Genomic DNA, 21,064 nt, shown 5'->3' on the forward strand with positions numbered 1-21,064 from the left:
GTTTGCTCTTATTTTAAGTACTCTTTAACTTGAGTATAAGTAGTTGTTCTCAAAATATTTTTGGAGAAAAAACCAACAGAGCCTCTGATCACCACAACAGTTATATTCACGCTCTGTCTGTGTCCTTCTGTTTCCTTGTAAACAATTTTGTATTTATTTCTCAACTCAGATTAGAAGTCCATGTTCCGAGAGATTTGCTCAGCGGTATCAGAGTCGTAAACGCATTCGTGATAAAGGATGACCAAGAAAGCGAATCTAAGCTGCTTGAAAGTTATGTGTTTCACTCTCCACCTAGAATTCTTTGCGAAATTTCTCCTGTTTTTATTGAATTGGTGGCAAACTGATTAAACCTTGGCCTCTAACAATAAAATAAAAGAATAAGCATTCCTTTGACTGTGATTAAATTTTCATGAATTTAGAATAATTGAAATCGCATGTTTATCCCTGCAAGTAAAATACTACTTGTTGGGCATCTGACTGTTTGTCTGCGCGTAAGGTCACTGTGAAGCAGCGTCATTAAATCGCTGCGTTGATTGCATAAATATTATTTTATTTGCATAAAACCTGAAACGTAAAGCTTGTAGAGTAATTCATTATTATAGAGATGCAATTCGGGATTTTGGAGATGTAAGATGGAGCAGAGTATAACAAATAGAAGAGTTTTCATTCTAATCATATTTTTTCTTGAATGGTAAGTTTTTAGAACTGTATTTATCAAAGCATACGTTGTAAGTAATCAATATAAACTGGCCGTTCAAGATCATTTCAGCACATTTACGAGGAATAAATTTGCAGCCAATGTTTTGAAAATAAGAGTGTGTAGATGCAGAAAGAAAGCGTTGTATTTTGAACTATTTTGCATAGAGAATTCTGGAAGATTTTCTTAACATTTTGGCTGTCTACGCTGTGGTTAAAATTGTTTTCGTTGCGATGTGATAAATGTAGAAGAAACATGTCTGAATATTTATTCTTTTGGTATATTTACAAACGATTTGGCACACAAAGCAAAAATAAAATCCTTTTTATAGACAGGAGAGTATTTTGTTGTTTCCTCATTACTAAAGAAATTATATGCACTCAATACAAATATAAAATGTTGACGAGATTATCAGCACAAGAATATTCAGCTTATTCATTCGAGAAGCTTTTTTCTTGATTGAAATTGCTGCTTTGAAAACGAATGATGATCATGGTCATTTTGACAGCAGTGTTGACTTTACTTACTTCTTGGCAAGAAATTATTGTTTTTTTAACCATTATTACGCAAAACCTCAGGACAATGAACAGTGGAAAGAACGAAAGCTGGTTTGAGAATTCATTATCATACGTTTTACAGGCCTTCGCAAAAAATGTCCTTTTAAACAAAGGGCATCTGCTGAAATCAAATTTAGTCAATACCAAGGTCATAGGCATCAAGTCAGTGTGACGTCACTTTTGGCATTGATATTTACTGCTGTTCCTGGACAATTCATGCCGAAATAGGGAATGTCTATAATGAATATTGGAAAGCTGAAAGGTTGTAAAGCATTTTTAAAAAATCAGCTTAAGCACTGTGGATATATCTTACAGGTCATTCTCTCTCTATATGTTGATTCTATTTTAAAGTTCTTATCATTAAAGTTCAAATTCAAGTAAGATAATAGCTACTTTTATGCAATTTATGTATTCAAATGTGCTACTTTAGTAAAGGAAAACAATTTTGAGCTACTTTTATGCGTTTTTGTTGGGAAAAACGCTTAGCTTGTTCATGAATCTAGTTTCTCTTTCTACGCTCTTTTCTACTCTCTCTTTCATTTACAAAGATGTGGTCAAAACCTTTTTGAACTTTTTTAGTAGTTGTACCCTTCAGCTTTCATTTGTTCGTTAGTTCTTACACGTGTGTAAAAATAGCATTTCCCCTATGGCGTCCAATGACAAATTGTATTCTTTCTTGGATATCAACAAAATAATATATTCCAAACTATTTATGAAATGTTTAAAAACAGCTACTTTTATCTGAAGTTTGCAAATACAACTCCTCCCTATGAATTTCTTAAAATCTGTAGAATCTTCTCTTAATATAAATTTGTACTCCTGACCTCAAATCACACTTTTGAACGAAACAACAGGCGTTGAGTTGATTACAAACAATAGCTTGTAACTATCAAAAAGAAAAAAGGAGAACTGAAAGTGATGTATACTTGAAAACGTCCCAATGCAGGCACAGACCCGAAGACAGAAGCTCTTTCTGGGTGTACCACTTCCTCAAATAAAGGGGCACTTGCACTTATTAACAGCGTGTTTGCTATGTTTTTGTTATAAGTAGCTGGGGTTTGAGTCAAAGGGGTTGGATATCCTCAGTGACATGTCCAGAGTTGATATAGTGAAAGGGTATAGTGGTAAGGCGTCTTGGGTGAACCCCTCAGGCAAACGTTTTATGAGACACCCTCTACATTTCATAGGAAGGTTTCATGTGTCTTGTACAAGATGCAAAGCTTTAAAATTCTGTTGAAATTATTCTTAAAGCCAGAAGGATTTGAGGAGAAAGTGCTTGGACAATTTTAACAAAGTTTGAGGACGATTGCCAAACCATACCTTCTCCTCTTGGCCACACCACTTGTTAGTGGGTACGTGCACGCGGCGTCGTTTTTAACTACACCCTGTGCCCATTCTCCAAAAGGCGTTACAGTTCCACGGTTGTGAATAAGAGGAAGATTATCCGACACAATTTTTTTGGTTTCAAGAAGGCCAGTGCATGAGAAAAAAAATATAGAAACAGAGAGGAAAGCATCAAAGCATTCTTAACAACAAAGAGTAAACTGACGTTCAATATTGGTGTGGACGCGTAGTCAAGGCCTTCGTTCCATGGTCTGAAAGTCATATGGGTTCGGGTCCTGTCAGAATCACTTTCCACAAGGCCTCCAGCCAACTCAGCTGTCCATCCCCTTGAGGTCGCCTCCCCTTGAGGTCGCATCCCCTTGAGGTCGGTAAATGAGTACCCAAGGTACTCATTCTAGTACCCAAAGAACATCAATCTAGGGGCAAAAGCCACAGGCCAACATCAGCTAGCATCATTAGCTGTCACAACCCTAACCTGCATTAACAAAAAAGTATTTTTTACTTGCTGCTTGCTACTTTCATGTTTGCTTTTTTAAAATACTAAAAAGTAATTTTAAATATAATTTCGATTCTGTGAGTTAAAATTTGACATCCCTTGTAACAAATTTACTTTATTTTTATGAAAGTCAAACTTTTGTAACTTTAAACAATGGTAGTATGATATTTAAATTTTCTGAACCTTTTCCAAAATTTAGCCTACTTTAAAGAAATTCGCAATATGTTATGATGGTCACAAATATTTTCCAGACCTACAAAACTCTACTGAAACATCTTCAAAACTACATTTTGGTTGCAATGATGTCTTTAAATTCATATCTCCGCCGGAATCAAATAAATCAGATTTTTGATGGAATTTATAGAAAGAAATACGATTTTTAATAGGCTCAGCCCTTCAGTCCTCACCAGGCTCACATTTTCCAGACAAAGTGAAAGTTTGCAGATAGCCAATTTTATCAATTTATCTGCTCAATCAATATGAAAAGGTTTATTTTATTCTATTTCATTTTATTCTATTTTTTTTGTCACCAATATAGTTCTAAATAACATCCAGGCTACAAAAATAACAAACTCTAAAATTAAAGGCTTGTTTTGTTTAAAATTTTGCTCTTTATATGCACCATCTGCCTTATTCAGGAAGGTTTGATTGCATTTTCAATAGAATTCTAGCTAGAGGATATGAAGGTTTCTGTTAAAAGCATTACCTGCATAACATTGTTAAAAAAAGACAAAATAAATGTGATAGCTTAGAAATCGTCGCTAGATTTGGTATGTAGACACCATTGACTGACACTGAAATATTTGGCTTGCTGGTTGACTACAATATTCGAAGGAAAGTGAAATTTCCAGCACAAACAATTTTGTAGGAAAGTTTTATAGGTGACTCTTGGGTTGCCAAGCAGCAAAATGAGCCAGCTGAGAGGGGACAAGGAGCAGAATGCCCCGGGCTTTGAGCCCTAGGCCTTTTTTTGTCTAGAAATAATTTCAGATTTTATCTATGATCTGCTTGAATTGCAAATAATCTCTGGTATAGTTTTCACTTAGCGTTTTAGCGTTTGTCATGTAAGGCAGTAGCGAAACAGAGGCTCATGGAGTAAGTCTATAGTCGTTGTTTACAGCTTCCTAACAATAATGATAACAATAAAAAAAGCAACAACAACAACAAAAATCACAGTTTTGATGACGTCATCACATGTTTGATCTTTTTGTCCTAGGGCCCAGTAAAGCTTTCGGTGGGCCCTGTTAAAAGAAACCAGCAGTACTACTCTGAAAGGTCACAAACGTTTGACATTGTGATATGTCTCGGAGGAGAATAATACTACAACAACCTTAATGATTAAAGAAGCATTTGAGACATCATATAGAGTACCGAAGTGTGACGTCATAAACAATCTTTTTTAGAATTTTTTAAATTTGACCACATTATCCGAAAGAACAGCATAAAATACCTCGCAAAATTCAAAATCAGTTAGATATGCTCAAAATTGGGCGAGATATGGCCAATGAAGAATTAAAGTTTGCTAACAGATCACTGTTAATTTGGCATGGTTCATAAAGTTATGAACCAAGACCTAATAACAGAGGTTTGATGTGGCAAGATTCTGTGCTCATGTGGCCATATCCCAGCCAATTTATAAGGCCTTTAACTGATTTTACATATTTAGGGATATTTCACGATGCTCTTTTAGGTTCTGGGATCAAAAGTGAAAAATTCTGAAGATTAATTTTTATGACGTCATCACTTCGGTACTCTATATCTATTTTTATGGTATGAAAACTAAATCCTTTTCAGGAGTTTTATCATCACTTCAAATATCACAGACAAGCATTTTCATCAAGAAATGCTCTGTAACTACCAATTGAAATCTCGTAGTATAATCATAAAAGCACATGGCTGCTAAGAAATACGAAACAAGTCAACCTCTTAATTGTCAAGGACAGCTGTATTACAAAACCATTTGCTAATAAAGGTATTGTGTCTTTTATTTTAGAAATAGCCCTCTCAAGGTAATGTATGTGTCTATCCAAGGACATTGACAGCCCGTATGCACAGGAGAGGTTTTATTTTACGAATTATAATGGAAATCAAATAAGAGACTCCCTCTAATTGTATAGTGTGACTCTGGTACCCAGGGTACAGGGTCGAAATCTCTTGCAATTTTCAAAAATGTGCCACGTTTTCTGAGACAAAATGTCCTATGCTACATGTGCTTCTTTAATTTTGATATAGCTCCGACATGAAAAGCAAATTATCATATTGTACATTTTATTCATAAAATTTCATTTAAATGATTGTCCGTTGATGTTGATGTTCTATGGAAAAATTGAAAGACTGGCCAAAATATCATCAAAAATGAGCGTGTGATTTCTCAATTCTTAGTTTGTCCTATCTTGATTGTAATTATATGGTAAACTTTTATGCTATTTGTATCACAACCCTGGCAAAAAATGCTGAAAAATTCGGAAAAAATCGAGCTACTTCTGAATCGACTAGCCCCAGTTCCCCAAATCAATGTTGTTGTGCGGGTATTTAGCTTGAACACATCACAGCTGTTATGTTATCATCTCATTCAACATAGACCCTGGGTGGGGTAGGGGGGAGGGGGCTGTGGGCAGAGATGCAGCGTTCATTTAAACTTTCAAACCGGGGCTGGATGAATGTTTTAGCCAAAAATGGGGGGATTTTATTGAAAAAAGCAAAAATTTGTATTATTCCTCCTATGATGTCAATTGTTAAAGAATTTAATCAATAATACTCAAAACCATGGAAAATCACGACAAGTTTATGATAATGATAAGCTTATCATATTACAAAATATTACAAAATTGATATTACATTTTACATAATGATATTACAAAATTGATCAAAGCTGAAAGAATCAGGCTAGAAAAGCAAAGAAAGCCTTGAAGCTGCAATAAAATAGAAAAAAAATCACAGGACGACCCCTAATTACTTTATTTGACCTGTTGCAAAACAGCTTTCAGCCATTTTTCAGCAATTTTTACACTATGCTAAAATGTTGAAGGTTAAGACCAAAAAAGGCATGTTTGGAGGAAAGTCCACAACGTTTTGCAACTCTTTATGTAGGCTATCAGCGTGTTGGATATAAAGACTTCATTTTTTGCGCACTTTGATGGAAAGGGATCTCATTATCTCCTTTTTCAAGTCATGCCACCACGGAGTAGATGCTTAGCAACAAGTCTACCATTCCTGACAGCTGGTTATATTGAAAGTAAAAATTAAGAAAGGCTGTTCGTTTCCAGCCACAGAAATATGAAAACAGAGCGGCTGGTTTTTTTATTGTCATCTGAATGGATACACCCGTCCTTTTCGCCTGTTTGACTAATTACATTTACGGGTCATTCATTAAAATAGGAATAGCTAATAATAGTATGAAGGGTCAAGATTTTCCGAAACGACCACTGCTCTATAGCTGAAAGTGAATTCTCACGATTCTTTTTTGTAATGTTATTTATACCTTTATACCTACAAAGGACTTAGCCGATCAGTTGATTCAGCTAGACTTGTTTCGCAATCTCCTTGAAGTGTGTCCGGATGGACAACAACCTATTTTGATCTTAATATGTCTTTACATTTTTTATGAGAATTTTCTTTCTCCGAGATTTCCAGATACTGTTGTAAAGGAAAATAGGAAAAATGTTTTGTGGAGATATGGCACTGTTAGTGATACAAGCAGAACTTACACCCCAGTATTGTTTTAGCATCTTTTACGTCTTAATATCATTCATGTTAAGTCGCATATTTTCTTGTCGCATTTTTTCAATCGACATGTTATGTTGCACTAAATACTCTTCCAAACAGTATGTCTTAAAACAAAAAGATATTTTTTTGAGTGTAGTGAATTCTTGAAAAGAAAGGTTTTTGTCAAAGGCGTAGGAAATTTTCATGGAGTCATATGCCCTCGGTTTTGTTAGTCTTACCTACTAAAACACTAACTATACAGAAATAGAATCTTCCATAGTATATGGTTTTTTAAAATTGTAATGTTATAGGAAAAAAATATTGTATGATTTGTACAGAATATTAAACTTTGTTTAAGAATGTTTACCTACATTGGTTATTCGCTCCATTTAAAATCTAGAATAAATATAAATTAAAAACTATTAGGAAGAGTCAGAAATGGCTTAATGTATTCAACATGATTGGTGAAGATTTTTGCTTATTGCTTCAATCTTCCTATGATTAGGTTGTTTTCTATCTATCCTGGTGCATATCAGGAATTTTAACGTTGAATATAGATGAAGTTGGCAGTAAAGCTAGATTTTTTGCCAGGATGCAAATCAGATTTCACCCAGCCAGGGCTGATATTCAATGTTGCAATAAATTTGTGTATTTGTTATAATCGTCTGTTATCTATAACGAAGCTTAAAGATAACTTTAAAGGATGTCATTTCAACTATATAAATTATCATTCAAAGCATAGCAAATATCATTAGAGATGCATAGCATTAATATGTTCTTGCCTGTCGAGGAAAGTATGCCTTTTCATTAGTAATTATGTATAGCTAACCGACATGCTAACTGGCAGCCAAATTTTGAGGACATTGCTCAAGTAAATGACAAGCGTTTATGATAATCTGTCAAATAACCATTGCTTGCCGTGGGATTATTCTATAACAGAAGAAGTTCCCAGATTTGATTTCTTAATGGTTTATTCAAGAGGCTATTCATACTTCTGGTTGTTATGAAATTTTAATGCGTTGAATTTGCTATGTGAATTTGTTCTGTCTCGATCTGCAATGTGAGGTCTCTGCACACAAAATGTCTTGCATTGCCGGAATGAAGGAAAGAGTTGTGATAATGATATTTCTTTGTTGCAGCCTATTGATCAACGCAGCAAAGCGTAATTCGACAGAGCTGACAGATATGTTGAGGAACATTATGAAAAACTACGACAAAAGAGTTTTGCCGACAAAAGATGGTAAGCAATTAGCTAACGTTATGTCTGCTACTCTAGCCTAGAGTCTAGGAAACAGCAAATCTTCTTAAATCTACTTTTGTAGACTGCAAAGCTTAACAATAGAAAGTATTTTGGATATTTATCAGGCCCGTAGCATGGTTTTTGATATCGGGGGGTACGGTTCGCGCCGAAGGCGGGAAGGATAAGGGGGGAAATTTTTAAGGTTTACTTTCTCTTAGAAACGCCCATTTTCTTTCAGAAACGTTTTTCTCTACATCATATTGTTTATGTTTCTATATTTATTTTTTCAGAAAAAAATATTTTGTTTGAAGGGGTTATTCACAATGAATGCTAACAAGATCCAAAACCACAAACTTGTTACGGCGTGTTTCTCAGGGATTTAATAAGAATCATGCTAAAGCATGGATAAAACAAGAAAAGAGTCAGTTTTGAGAAATAAGGTGATGATAACGAAAATTGATAACTTAAAGTGTTAATCTTAACAAAGTTAGTTTGTTTGCGTGGCCTTGTGCTGGACCTCGGCCTTCTTAACGGTATCATGCATGGTAAATTTTCCAAACCTCTGGTTACGGCTATCATTTCTGTCAAAAAATTCGTTACCCATTTTGATCAAGTCTAGTTGATCGAGTTTATCCTTATGAGCATGTAGGATCATCAGGTGATTCAACCTGTTGTTGGTAGTGATAAATTGTAGATAAGTTTTTATTCTCTTCAAAGCAGAGAAGGATTTTCACTAATTGAATTTATGGCTGGCATCACCAACAAAATCTTCCCAAGTATTCGCTTAGTGCACTCTTCCTTGGTGCTTTTAGCTGTTCAAACATTTTAATTAGTTCATAAATTTTAAAACTATCGGTATCAAAGCTCATAGCCCTGGTGCTTGCAGTGGTAACTGTGCCTCTAACTGAAAATGGTTGACATCATTTCCATAAAAACTTCATACGTGGTTTCCTGTAACAGCCTTCAGCAAAAGATCTTGCAAATTGGAATAGCATTTGAAATCTGCATGATTGAATCTTGCTCTACTTTCGATAGTCGCATCAAAAGCATTGAAGTAAATATGATGATAACTCTCCCTGGGATTTGATGGAAAAAACTGTTGGCAGGATTGAGTCTTGCAGGCATTCTCCTTTTTCTTGAAAGCTTGGGGTCATCAACATCAAGTTCTCCTTTCTTCAACAGTACTTTAGTGGTATAGAGGCGTAAAATGATGAAGTGGACGGTCGATGCAGAGTTGTGCTTGGTGTTGCTGGGACGGGACCATTTACCCAGATAGCACCTCGACAAACACTGAAACACAGGACACTAAAACTTATAACACAGAAATTTTCATTCCAAACATCAGATAAGCTTCAAACTGCCACAATCTTTCTACAAATTTTAATAAAAAGAAAGCAACATAAGTAAATGATATTGCACTTTGACTTTAATATTTACACATTGTGGCATTGTTTTGTTATGCTGGAGAAAGGAAACGAAACATGTGGTGGTAAGCAGTACGCCTTCAAAACGTTCCAGAGTCTTGTGAATCACTTTTAAGATAAATATACTGGTGCCTTTTCAGAAAGGTTCCATGGTATAAACGAAATCGGTCTGTCAAATTGTGTGTCTGTTTAATTTTCTACTAGAGTTTGTTTTTGAGTGAATATAAATATGCTGCAATATTTATCAAATCATCTATATACAAAGCCAAATTTATAGCAACTGAAAAAGTGTATTTTTGTAAACACCTGTATTGAAATGTGGAAGCTCTGGAGTTATAAACTAAATTTTACAATGATTATTTTCACAAAGTTGTCTAAACAAATGAAAGTGACATGGCTACACTTATCCACGTGGGATTGATGATAAAGCAACCCATATTGAAAATCTTAAGGGCCTAAGAAAATGGCTGGGGCTCTTTTGAGGATGAACATACCAAAATATACAGCAAGAAGCTTATGTTGCTAAAATATATTAAGGTAGCTTAGCTATTATTAGTTGTTTTGTCTCATCAACTGATTTCAATTTCAAGACAGTGCATTTCTCCTTAACAAAAAATATTAGGGCTCCTCTCTGCTTGGGAAGATGGAAAAATACCCCCTGCTCTGTTATGCATCTGCGTCCATATTATCAGGTAAGCGAGGGTCAAAACTCAAGAATACAGTTAGTGATTAAAAAAGTAAAGTATTATAAAAGCAACGGGTATGAATTACTGTGGAGTCTTCGCTTCAGTATTGCGAGCAGCAGATTCATCATTTCATCCTCTTGATTGTTGGTAAGCGGCGGCATCTAGGCCCCCGGCAATGAAATATTACTGCTGTTCAAAAATGCAGGAGGAGCTGGTCTTGAAACAAACGGTCACAAAAGCATTACGTCACGCACATCACTCTGATTAGCTTTTACATGACCCTAATTAATAGCAGTCATTTACTTGTACTGAGACGGTTTATCCTGTCTAAATATGTATAATTTTCATGTTTGTGATTATTGTAATCTTTGCCAACTGGATAACATAAGATGTAAAATGTCGGAGTGCTTTCTTTCAGTATGACAGGCACTGCAGAGCGTTTAAAAAAGTGGGGGTCTAAAAAAAGTGGGGGAGGGGGCTAAAACCGTATAAAAAGAGGCTTTACTGGTAGTTTAGTACTTACTATTTGGCATTTCATGCAAAAAGTGCCCCCAGCCCCCCCCCTGCTCCGAGGTGCCTGTATGGGCCTATGGGAGCAATACAATGCAACTTTTTGGATCTGCAAAGTTTCTTTTTTGTCTCTTTTAATAGTCAAAGCTGTTTTTAATTGCATTCTTCATTTCTCTCCCTTTATAAACTGTCATTTTCGCTCCTTTTTCCATTGTTGATAAGTACAAATCACACGGGCCATTTCCATCTTTATGCTTACTAACCTTATATGCAACATTAATTACAGCAAAACAAATAGTGTAGAAAGGGGGAGAAAGTGTGAGTTAGATGCGATGTTGTTTATTGACTTCAGAGTGCAAAAACCTTGGCAATGATTGGAGCAAAACCAAGAAACAAGGTCTTAACACTTGAACCCTTTTTAATATAGACGTAGGGAGAATTCTCAATGAAACTTGCTTGCCTAAGGTTGCTCCTTTCTTTCTATTGATTGTCATTGACATTCAATATACCATTAAATAGTAAACGTAAAAAGACCGCAAGCTTAGTTAGTGAAAACACAGGAGTTACGCTGCTTGAATCAAATTGAAAACTAGTGCCACTCTATGGAGAAACCATACACTCAATTGCAAATGGTTTGCGGGACAAAATAAATAAAAACAGCTTAAATATTTATGACGTCAATAAAATTTTTTAAAAAGCTTTTAATTCATAACAGCAAACAAAAAACAACAAACAGAGCTGTTACTATCAATAGGTATTTTGTAGATCCGTATTCTGTTATTAGCTCAAGAGCTGACCATTCTATTACGATGGTGATATGAAAGGCTTTTAAGATTTGCAAGGAGCTTGTATGGTGGTCCTGTGGGCAAGCCTGCTAAGCACTGTCAAACATCACGCTGTCTAATTTGTCCTATTTTTGCTATTATTCTTGTTCTCCTTATAATTTATCTTTTCATTTTGATTTTTGCCTTCCTTCCTACTCTTCTCATTTCACTTTTTTCCTCTCCTTCTCCTCTTTCTTCTTGTTTTTTTATATTATTTTCCTTCTTGTTTCATTATCGCCTTCCTTTTCCACTTCTTCTTTCTTCTGCTATCTCTTCCTTGTTCTCCATCCCTTCTTCTACATTCTCTGCCCCGTCTTCATTCTTTCTTTCTTCTTGTTCTCATTTTATTCTTCTTCTTTTTCTCTTTCCTCTTCCGCTGCCTTGTTCAATTTCTTGCTGTTGGGTAAACTCCTTTCTAAACAGCTGATTTTGTGGCCTTGTTCAATACTTTCTTTGAAGACAATCTGTCTCGTTGTGGATTGGTTAACGAGAACAATAGCTGGAACAATAGCCTAAACACGATTCCAGCGCTCTGCCATATTTTTTACAATGCGATAAATTAAAGGGGGACTGGAAACAATTAAAAATTCCTTTGTTCTTATAACCAATCAACGTCGCGACAGATTGCCTTTAAGCTAGAAATGTATGAGAAAAATAAAACTATTTTTTTATTCTCAAGGAAAAGCTGCAGTTGTTATGCTTCAGATGTACATTGGTGACATGGTTCCAGTCGAAAACATCCACATGGTAGAGACCTTTTATTTAAATGAAATTTCATGAGAATCTACTCCTTTTCAGCTTGCAACAATAATCATGTGATACTTGTGATTGGACATTATCTCTCGTACAATGAGTTTGTGGCAGAAGCTAGTTTTCTTATTGTCAACCCTTTTTTCCTATGAAAATTCCACTAGTTCTCCAGTTAGAGATAATGAAGACAAACAAAAGAATTATATAGCAGTTAAAGCATAAATAATTATTTTCATTAAAATAAATTAAGCTGGTTACTTCAAAATATGCCAGTAAGAATGTCATTGAGTTCCCCTTGAAGAAGTTTCTACCAAACAGTACCAAGTATTCGCTTAGAGATTTTGCTAGCTCTCCAATATTCTGTTTTTGCAGCATTATTCCATGGATCTCTACCTTCGGGCATTTTGGTATGACTATCGTTTAGACCTGCCCCTAGACGACGGCGAGCAGTTTCCGTTAAACGGTCAGTTCACGCAAGAAATCTGGACACCAGATATTTACTTTCCAACTGGAAAGAAAGGAAAGATGCATGACATAACAAGACCGAATTCGTTGATTAGAATAATGAAAAATGGCCTAATTCGCTCCAGTCAAAGGTAAGCGTTCTGAAATGCATGGAAGCATCAATTTGTAATTTAACTTTTTAAACAAAAATAGCGAGCACGTAGGCAATGCTGTAAAGTTTCAATTATAAGTTTTTGAGACTACCAAATCTCTTTCATTCAACTTGCTGGGGTTGGAATGGCGGTGAATCGTGCTTTCTTAAGCTAACTGAAAACGTCTTCTCTGCTCGTTAAAATAATTATGGTCATCGTTATCATTGATTATGAAAGCAAATAACGCACTCCATTGGAAGCAGATTTTTTTCTGCGGGTGTAATACTCAAAAATGTTGCTGACATGTAGCAACCCTCTCAAAATTAAGATTCCTCCCCCTCCCCCTCTGCAAATTAATTCTTAAAAAAACAAATATCCATGCTGCAGGTACACAGGTAGTCTATTAACATCTCGACTTATGAAAGATATCGTGAGCCATGTGAGATAACGCAACTAATGAAAGTTCTGTTAAATTTGAAATACAAGTATCAAGTGCAAAGTACATAACCGACAGCTTTAAATTGATAATTTGTCTTCTTGAGCAAACTTTTTCTTTCAACAGGGTTTCAATAACCAATTTCTGCGCAATGGATCTTGGGAACTTTCCTTTCGACACCCAATTATGCAAGTTTTTTCTTGAGCCGTGTAAGTCATATCAGTTTTTCTTCAATCCACCTTCAGAAAGGCATAAATAATGTTATTCAAAGAAATATATACAATTTCCCATTTCCTGTCTTTTCGACATGGACTGGACGTGTAGTAAACACTGATAGCCAAAATTGCTCGTATATGCTGTGAATTGTTAATTGCAAGACGGTTAGGTGAAATGTTTTCAGCGCACAGTCAGTCGTGCCAAGGTTAATTGAATTTCGCGGGTCCAAGTAATAAGAGAAGGGTGAAAAATTAGTACAACTGTTACGAAATGAAAACTCACTGAAAAAACCCTTTTTTACTTTGTTTCGGTAAACTGATGAACGCCGTAACACAATGCCTTTGAAACGATAGAAACCAAAGAAAGTTATAGATCAAAGAAAACCATTTAAGAATATAAAACAAAACTCTACAAAGTAAACTTAAAGTGAATAAAAAGGGAAAAGAACTAGAAATACGACGAATATTTAAAACATAACGACAAAAGATACATGTAGGGCATTTAATCACAAAAACAAAATATTGAAGATACAAAACCTTAAAAAGGGTAGAATAAAAAACAATTAAGAGTATCAGACAGTAAACTCTGCTTTCTTTAGCAGTTCTTGCAAAGCAAACATATATTAAAAGCCTAGGTTGTTAATAGCTATGACGGACGGATAGTAATGAGAATGGAAGATAGATCGCAACGGTACAAGAAAACTAAAACGAAAACCTAAGATATTTGGCTCGCTAACTAAGTTGGCTGCCGCGAGAGAAATCTGATAACTGCCTGCCAGAACTGTGCTTATTCAGTTTTATAGGCAGTAGGCAGCTACCCAAATGGCCTAGGCCAGATGGTAAGCCAATCAGCTATTGGCCAATCAAGAAGCGTCTGACTAGCATCATGCTTATCGATTGGTCATGGTGGACAGATGACTTAAGCCACTGTAGTATCTGCATTTGAATTTGTTTCTTCCTAGCATTCGAAGGTAGTTTTTAGGACACTGAGAAGCTTATGCTTATCGAGCAATGTCCTGGTCTTTCCTCTCGATGTGACCACACTTCGTGATTCCTACGCCTGGAATTACAGAGAGCTGGCGACTCTCCTCACTCTGGGTGACAGTTTGGTCATGTAAGGGACTCAAACCACGGACCCTTGCTGTAGTCAGTGCCTCTAACAATTGAGCCATCCTCGCAACTAAAGTATCTTTTGACTGCCTTTAACTTGTAATAGAGCTCTATGCATACACTGAGAGGTGCCATCAATTTTTTAAAATAATTTTTTTCAGATTCATACAATAATGAACAATGCAAGCTTGCCTGGAGCTACGAAGCAGGAGGTCCACTTTTCTACCCAGAGGATCTTATGATGTTTGAATTCACTTTGCATGACATAAAAGTCACAAATACAACGAGCAATTACGGGATATTTGGTAAGTACATACCTGGAAACACAGTGACCTTTGAATATAATTGTTAAATGAATCCTGCTTACACATCAGTAGTTTGCCATTTGTATATCTCCCTTTCATTTCGATTTAATGAACATGAAAGACGCTAAAGTGCATAGCTTACACAATGGAGGAAAATTTTTATGTTAATGTTTTATTAGAAGAAATTCGTTCAACCCAGTGAAAATGATGAATAAAACAAGTTTTCAAACTCAACCTTAACAGTTAGCTTTATGTTTGAAACCTACTCTGACCAGTTTGCTGCACAACAACAATTTCTGAAAGACGTCCACGTTTCAGAAATTTTATTGCTTGCACTTTCTAACTAAGAAAATACAAGAATTTTCTTTTTCAACACATCTCAAACCATCATCTTCCTCGAAAGACAGATCAGTTCACTGTATCTGATACCATTAAAAGTAAACATCACTGTTAAAATATCTCTCGTTAATGTTGTTAAATGCTACTTGTTGCTGTTGTACGCTGCGTCTGCTACTTTCCAACATAATGCTTTAACAGCAAGCATATAAATTCCTTCACTTGATTTCTCCTTACTGGTTAATAAGATTATTTTTATCTTCCTTGCATGTTTAATTTGTTTGTTTTTTCAAGGAATGTTTGACAGCCTCATCGTTGAATTCCATCTGCGTCGAAATATCAACTACTACTTGCTCCAGAACTACTTTCCAACGGCTCTTGTCGTCATCCTCAGCTGGGTAGGCTTCTGGATCGACTATCGTTCAACACCTGCAAGGGTAGCTCTGGGTATAACAACTGTATTGACGATCACCACATTGGCGAATAGCATCAGGTCAACCCTCCCTCCAGTCAGCTACTCAAAGTCCATTGATTATTACTTGCTAGCATGTTTTCTATTTGTTTTTGCTGCTCTTGTCGAATTTGCTGTTGTTGGTATTACTGATCTGAAATGGAAGGGTCAGATAGAAAAACCAACCAAAAAGCGTTCAAAAAAGCGTGCTGCTGACAGAAATGGCAACAAATTGAAGGTAGGAACGGTTTGAAAATAAGCCTAGTTTTGGACAGAACGCACCATTTTGGTTCAAAATTTTTACACATTCCTCCACACATGTCTGTAAAAATTTGACCTGTTATTTCGCAAACATGAGGAAAGCCATGCCTATAATTCTGCAACGCAACAAACATTTAATAGGACGAAGCAAAATTATCAACAAATTTTTTAATATTTTTTGCTCCGAAATCACAATATTACACTCTTATCATACTTTCATTTCTAACAGGATATTCATTTTGTTGATGCTAAACTTCCCTCCCAATTATTTTTCAAATTTTTTCAAAATTCTGCCTATAGTTCTGCATGTTCCCTTAAATAATGGCATGTCCCATATCACAAATCTTTTAAGTTACCCTCCCCCTCCACTCTTTGTTTATGCAACCGTGTTTACGCACCTTTTGTTTATTTTCTTGATTTGACTGAAGTTTCTCACAAAGGGTATGCATTATGGTATTTTACATGTTTTAGATTTCTGGTGAAAATGGAAATAACTCTGGACCAAATAAGAAAGCAAACGGTACGCGTGAAAACGACACTATCGTCACAGCTATCAACTTTCCCTCAACAACTGCAATCAAACAAGAAGATAATTTGTCGATTCGCGGCTCGAGAGCTAATGAAGCATTTGTTATCGATCACGAAGAGAGCAAAGATGGACCTAAGGTAAATCCAAGGATGCAGAACTGGTCTGTCGAGGAGGACAAAAGTCGTGAAGAAACAAGCGGCGTATCTGAGGATGAGCAAGTGAATGACGCCAGAGACATGACAGAGAGAAGGCTTTCTGTTAGTATCGCAGCGATTGTCAAGGCCAGGCAGCTAGCAAAAGCACTTGCTGAAAAGCACAAAAAAGACAATGAGAATCACATGATTGACAAAATGTGTAGATGGGTTTTCCCATTTTCATTCGTACTGTTCAATGGCATATACTTTGCAGTTGTTTTAACCAGTAACGATAAAAAGTGAAATACAATGTGCTAAGACTTATCCATCCTTAAAGGTTTGTCCAGAGCCCAAAGGGAGGCTCAAAGAGAGAGAGACGAGGGTACTTTATTGCCAAATGCTCAATTCCTGGCTCAATGATCCTCAACATGTCGGGGGACAGAGAATTAGGTATTTCTGCACTACCCCAGTCCGTTTAGCCAGAGGTTTGAATCATTACAATGATAATTTACATTCCAAGGTGTAAATTGGATTTACATTCCATTGCACACCCTAATGTCTATTATAAAGGGAGGTGTGATCTGAGACTTTGAAAATTTTTAAACCTCAATGAAGCCTATTGACCGGTCATACCTAGGGGCGACGGTAAGGCCAGTCCGTGTTAAATATGTTAGGTGTTGAAACTAACTATTATCAGTTTTGCTTCAGCATTTAAAGATAAGATAAATTACTGCCTTGCTTAATCTTCTACAGGCTAAAGACATATTGCCTTAGTAGATCTAAGGTAACTTGTTTTATTGATATTTATACAATTCAACGCATGAGTAAATGGCATCTTTTCTACTTTCTTTGACCATAATTTCGATGGCATGCAGGCAACCTGCACAATCTCATTTCTTCCAAATCTGAATTATTTGTTTCGATGGTAGTTTAAACATTTTTGACAAAGAATAAAGGATTTACTAATTATATTTGCTATAGACTCGATTGAATTGCCTAGAATTTCCATAGTTCTCTCTGTAGTCAATGCATAATAATGTTCATGTTGTTGATTAGTTTTCTTAATAGACAAATACAAGCTAATTTTGTCTCAGCCATTTCCTACACAAATCTTTCTTGAGACACTACGATGGAGCTCCTGTGCTCAAGAGTTCCCCTAGAGTTATTATAATGCTTATTTTCTAGAAGTAACTTAAAATTTTTAAACCACAACAATACAAGAGAAGTCACAAACAGTTTATATTTTAATGATAAAACAATTTTTGCTTAAATTTTTTTGAGCTCCTGAACACAAAATGTTTCCCAAATTATAAAAAATAGGGACTTTCTTTCTAAAGAAGTTTCTAAACTCAAGTGTGAGTCCGATTGCAAAGTGTTTTGACGGGGAAATGATGATATTTTTACAACAAAGATTTAGTGTGCTGACAGCAATGCTATATGAATAGGAAAACGTCAAGAAGGTAGCTTTGATAGCTTCTTCTTTAACAAAAAATAAATCTAAAATGGCTATCATCCTGCATGTTTTTTTGCAAGCTCATTAAAGCACTCCTTTGGCTGAAATTCTGGTGATCCAATATGTTCAGTAATAACGAGAACGTGAATTGGATGTCTTGTGCCATGCTTTAGGGATATGTTCAGCGATGATGCAATGGAAACTGGTTTTTGTTTAAGTTGCATTGATTAAAGGACATGGCTTAGAACAGAAATCATCTATTTGTATTAATAATTTTTCTTCACTTGAACTATTATTTCTGTCGTTGTTATGATGAAGTTGGGAATAGTCCTTGACTGTTTTATTGCCAAAGTCTCTTTGGTTTCTTAGCATACGCAATTAACTCAAGATTGAATAAGTCAAAATAGTGGCTTCCTTTTTCAAACATTATTAACGAAAAATTCTAAGATCATTTCAATTATGCATTTATGACAAACAAATCAAGGCAACATGCGACCAGATGAAAATTTTATGCTAACTTTTCATTAAAAATCAAATCAAAACATAAAAGTACTTATTAAAGATTAATGACGTTTCTGAAAAATTGATTGAATTCAAAGTTCAACTGTCTAAAGATAGATAAACTCAAACAAAGTTAAAGAAAGAGATGCTTTAGGCATAGGAGGAGTTATAAAGCTGAAAAATAATTAGTATACAAATCTAAGAAAAAATATTTCAGAAGGCCCTAGAATATTGAATGATTAGAGTATGTTTTTACCTTCAAACGACGTTTTGATTTGAATACGCTTAGATAATAAGTCTTTGTTAGAAAACCTGTACTAATGCTATGTAAGGGAGGTACCCTTTAACTTTTGGACAATTTTTAATAAAGAATAAAACAATAACTTCGCATAAGAAAAATTTACAATATCTTGCGATAGAAATTTACAAAACATCTAACGGTTGAGTCCACCTTTTATGGATGAAATATTTTCCATAAATGAATGCCCATATTACTTAAGAAACTCCCAATTCAAAACAGCAGATCCACACATTACAAAATATATGGATATTAATATGGAACTCAGTTCCAAATGAGATAAAGTACTCCCCTACTTTACAAATGTTCAAGAAAAAAATCTCAGAATTTACATCGTTTAATTGTACTTGTAATCTTTGCAAGGAATACGTTAGCAACATCGGTTATGTTTGATTTATATTATATTTAGCGTTGGAAATCTAAATCAGTTGGTTTTAATTAGCTTGAGTACGCATAGCTAGAAATTGTACCAACTTTAAATAAAGAAAGAAAACAATAAAATGCCACATAATATTTTTTATGTGATATAAGTATCAAACCGTTTTTGCTTCTATAGCTTCTCTAAATTATCCCTAAAAGTATGTTTTGAAGTGAGACCACTACAAATATGTATACCAAAAAAAGTTAAGTTGCCATTTTTGATAATAACTCCTGTTTTATACTCTCAAGAGCGTCAAACAAAAAAAACTTAAACAGGTTTAGAATTGAAGGCGTCTCTAAATTGTGCATCACCAACAATCAGGTGCATGTGCATCAAAATAACTTTAAAGATGGGTATCACAATAATCTTTTGATAAACGAAAAACTTTTCATTTTATGTTAAGTTTTCAATTACTGTAAGCCCTCGAATAAGCCCAGGGGGCTTATCGTATTTCCTCTAAAGAGCGCCGCCCTCTGATAAAAGCCCCCCATTATTGAACGCCGCCCTCTATTGAACGCCGCCCTCTATTGAACGCCGCATCTTGAAAAGTGGTGTTCATTAGAAAACACACCCAACAAGAAGTAAGGAATCGTTTATACGCTTACTTTTCGAAAGCCATGAAAGTTTTTATCTCATAGAGATGAGGACTCTGACGAAGACAGGGATATTGACATTCCTTGGCTTGACATTTTTTTATCTTTTTTTATCGCATTTTTCATTTGACAAACTTTACTATTTGTATTGAACGCCGTCCTCCGATAAACGCCGCCCTCTATTGAACTCCGCATCCAAAATTTTGAGTTTGTAATAATTGCCGCGGCGTTCTTTAGAGGAAATACGATATTTCGCAAAAGTTATTCTGGATGTGGGTTCATTCGAGGAGTAGGCTTATTCGAAGGTAAGGGCTTTCTTAGCAGCAGCTAAAAATATTACCAGGGTAAATTGGTCAGCATGCTTCAAATGCAGATACAATGGGATAAAGCTATTGCTGTCGAGGAAATATCTTAGCCAATGCGGGCTTATTCGAGGGTGGGGGCTTATTTCCCAAAAATTACTTTAGAGTGGCTTATTCGAGGACTCACAGTATATATTTTCTAGTAAATGAGTGGCTGGCAGCTGCTGATTGGTCAAAATAACCAGCCAATCAAACACACTATTGTTCGTCTCCCGTTATTTTCGATCATCTGTGCTTTCGATTCGTACTTGGTCACCCTTTGCCATTATGTGACGTTTATACTCTGATGATTGTCGGAATAGAAGCATACTAAATTTTGGATTTCAATGCTTTTACAAAGTTTTTTGTCTCTTATATTTAAACTGATGGTGACTTTCGGGCATTCAAGTTGCATAAAACCTGATTGAGAAAATTACCTATTTCGTATTATTCATTCTTAAAACCATTTCCATCATCAAATGGTTCTTCCATTTAGACCTTCTATTGACTCACTGTTTAAATTAGCGTTGCTAGATGCTAACAATTCTACTTTGAAGATGCCGAAGACGCACGCCTAATATTTAATTTTATTACATGTAAGATACATCTAGGGAGATAAACTTGAAGTGATTTTTTTTCGATTTTGCTTAGAAAAATTCAACAATTCAAATTGAAAAATCTGTGTTATCTGACTGTTGCTTTTAGAAAGTAAAAACCAAATATAGCAAATCATGTCGATTGTTTTTGGACAGCATACTATTATGCTGAATTAGTCGCAAAACTCAGTTTAGAAATCAACAAGTCTACGATTCGATACGTTGACCAGGACAGTTTTTAGTTGCTACTTTGAA

The 21,064-nt window shown here is 35.4% G+C and overlaps 1 protein-coding gene across 1 annotated transcript; it reads left to right on the forward strand.

Moving 5' to 3' along the window:
• The first annotated feature begins 461 nt into the window (after positions 1–461).
• LOC135686886 (glycine receptor subunit alpha-4) lies at positions 462–18,885 on the forward strand. The gene is made up of 8 exons (XM_065203263.2): positions 462–691; positions 7,939–8,039; positions 12,163–12,230; positions 12,606–12,829; positions 13,392–13,474; positions 14,752–14,895; positions 15,526–15,920; positions 16,415–18,885. The coding sequence occupies exons 1-8, from the start codon at positions 633–635 to the stop codon at positions 16,907–16,909; spliced, it is 1,569 nt and encodes a 522-aa protein (XP_065059335.2). The 5' UTR covers positions 462–632; the 3' UTR covers positions 16,910–18,885.
• The last annotated feature ends 2,179 nt before the right edge of the window (positions 18,886–21,064 follow it).

This window comes from Rhopilema esculentum, chromosome 6, assembly GCF_057945365.1.
Source record: "Rhopilema esculentum isolate cy_ngs chromosome 6, ASM5794536v1, whole genome shotgun sequence".
Taxonomy (NCBI): Eukaryota; Metazoa; Cnidaria; class Scyphozoa; order Rhizostomeae; family Rhizostomatidae; genus Rhopilema; species Rhopilema esculentum.